We start from the raw sequence: 1,371 nt of genomic DNA on the forward strand, positions 1-1,371 counted from the left end.
GCATCTCTCCTGTAAAGTGACAGGCAGCGTTAGCATGTTAGCATCTCTCCTGTAAAGTGACAGGCAGCGTTAGCATGTTAGCATCTCTCCTGTAAAGCAATGGGCAGCGTTAGCATGTTAGCATCTCTCCTGTAAAGTGACAGGCAGCATCAGCATGTTAGCATCTCTCCTGTAAAGTGACAGGCAGCATTAGCATGTTAGCATCTCTCCTGTAAAGTGACAGGCAGAGTTAGCATGTTAGCATCTCTCCTGTAAAGCAATGGGCAGCGTTAGCATGTTAGCATCTCTCCTGTAAAGCGCCAGGTAGCGTTAGCATGTTAGCATCTCTCCTGTAAAGCAATGGGCAACATTAGCATGTTAGCATCAGTGTTAGCATGTTAGCATCTCTCCTGTAAAGCAATGGGCAGTGTTAGCATGGTAGCATCAGTGTTAGCATGTCAGCATCTCTCCTGTAAAGCTATGGGCAGCGTTAGCATGTTAGCATCTCTCCTGTAAAGCATTGGGCAGCATTAGCATGTTAGCATCAGTGTTAGCATGTTAGCATTTCTCCTGTAAAGCAATGGGCAGCTTTAGCATGTTAGCATCAGTGTTAGCATGTTAGCATCTCTCCTGTAAAGCAATGGGCAGCGTTAGCATGGTAGCATCTGTCCTGTGTCTGCAGCCAGAGAACCTACTGCTGGCCTCGAAGTCTAAAGGAGCGGCGGTGAAACTGGCCGACTTCGGCCTCGCCATCGAGGTGGAGGGAGACCAGCAGGCCTGGTTTGGTGAGGCAGATACTAATACTGTAGTAGTACTGCAGTATTAGTACTCAGTACTACAGTGATTCTACAGTCTGTAGCTGTACTTTTACCCTCCGAATCTTTCATTTAACTTTAGTTGTTCACATTTGCTTCATGTTTTTGTACATTTGACATATTTTGATTTTACTTTATTTAATTTGACTTTGGTGTTTTTTTGTTATAATAAACTTTATTTAATCTTTTATGTGCTTTAATCACATTTCTGTGTGTGTGTGTGTGTGTGTTTACAGGCTTTGCGGGGACCCCTGGCTACCTGTCTCCAGAGGTTCTGAGGAAGGACCCGTACGGGAAGGCCGTCGACCTCTGGGCCTGTGGTCAGATTCCTCTCTACTGTCTCCTTGTTTCCTTCCCTTGTTTCCTTTCCTTGTGTCCTCGCTCTCTCAGGTGTGTCTCTCTCTCTCAGGTGTGATTCTCTACATCCTATTGGTCGGTTATCCTCCGTTCTGGGATGAAGATCAGCATCGTCTCTACCAGCAAATCAAAGCTGGAGCTTATGATGTAGGTCACATGACCCCTCACCTCAGTCACATGACTCTTTGCTTCTCTCCTTAACTCCTCTTTTCTCCCCCCC

The 1,371-nt window shown here is 46.0% G+C and overlaps 1 protein-coding gene across 1 annotated transcript; it reads left to right on the forward strand.

The window, feature by feature from the left end:
* Nucleotides 1-634: 634 nt before the first annotated feature.
* Nucleotides 635-1,298, forward strand: LOC123964327 (calcium/calmodulin-dependent protein kinase type II subunit delta-like; the record flags this gene model as incomplete). The annotated part of the gene is made up of 3 exons (XM_046041370.1): nucleotides 635-764; nucleotides 1,031-1,114; nucleotides 1,204-1,298. Coding segments are annotated over exons 1-3 (309 nt in total), but the record flags the coding sequence as incomplete, so codon positions are not given.
* Nucleotides 1,299-1,371: the final 73 nt, after the last annotated feature.

Source organism: Micropterus dolomieu, unplaced genomic scaffold (assembly GCF_021292245.1).
Source record: "Micropterus dolomieu isolate WLL.071019.BEF.003 ecotype Adirondacks unplaced genomic scaffold, ASM2129224v1 contig_1760, whole genome shotgun sequence".
Taxonomy (NCBI): Eukaryota; Metazoa; Chordata; class Actinopteri; order Centrarchiformes; family Centrarchidae; genus Micropterus; species Micropterus dolomieu.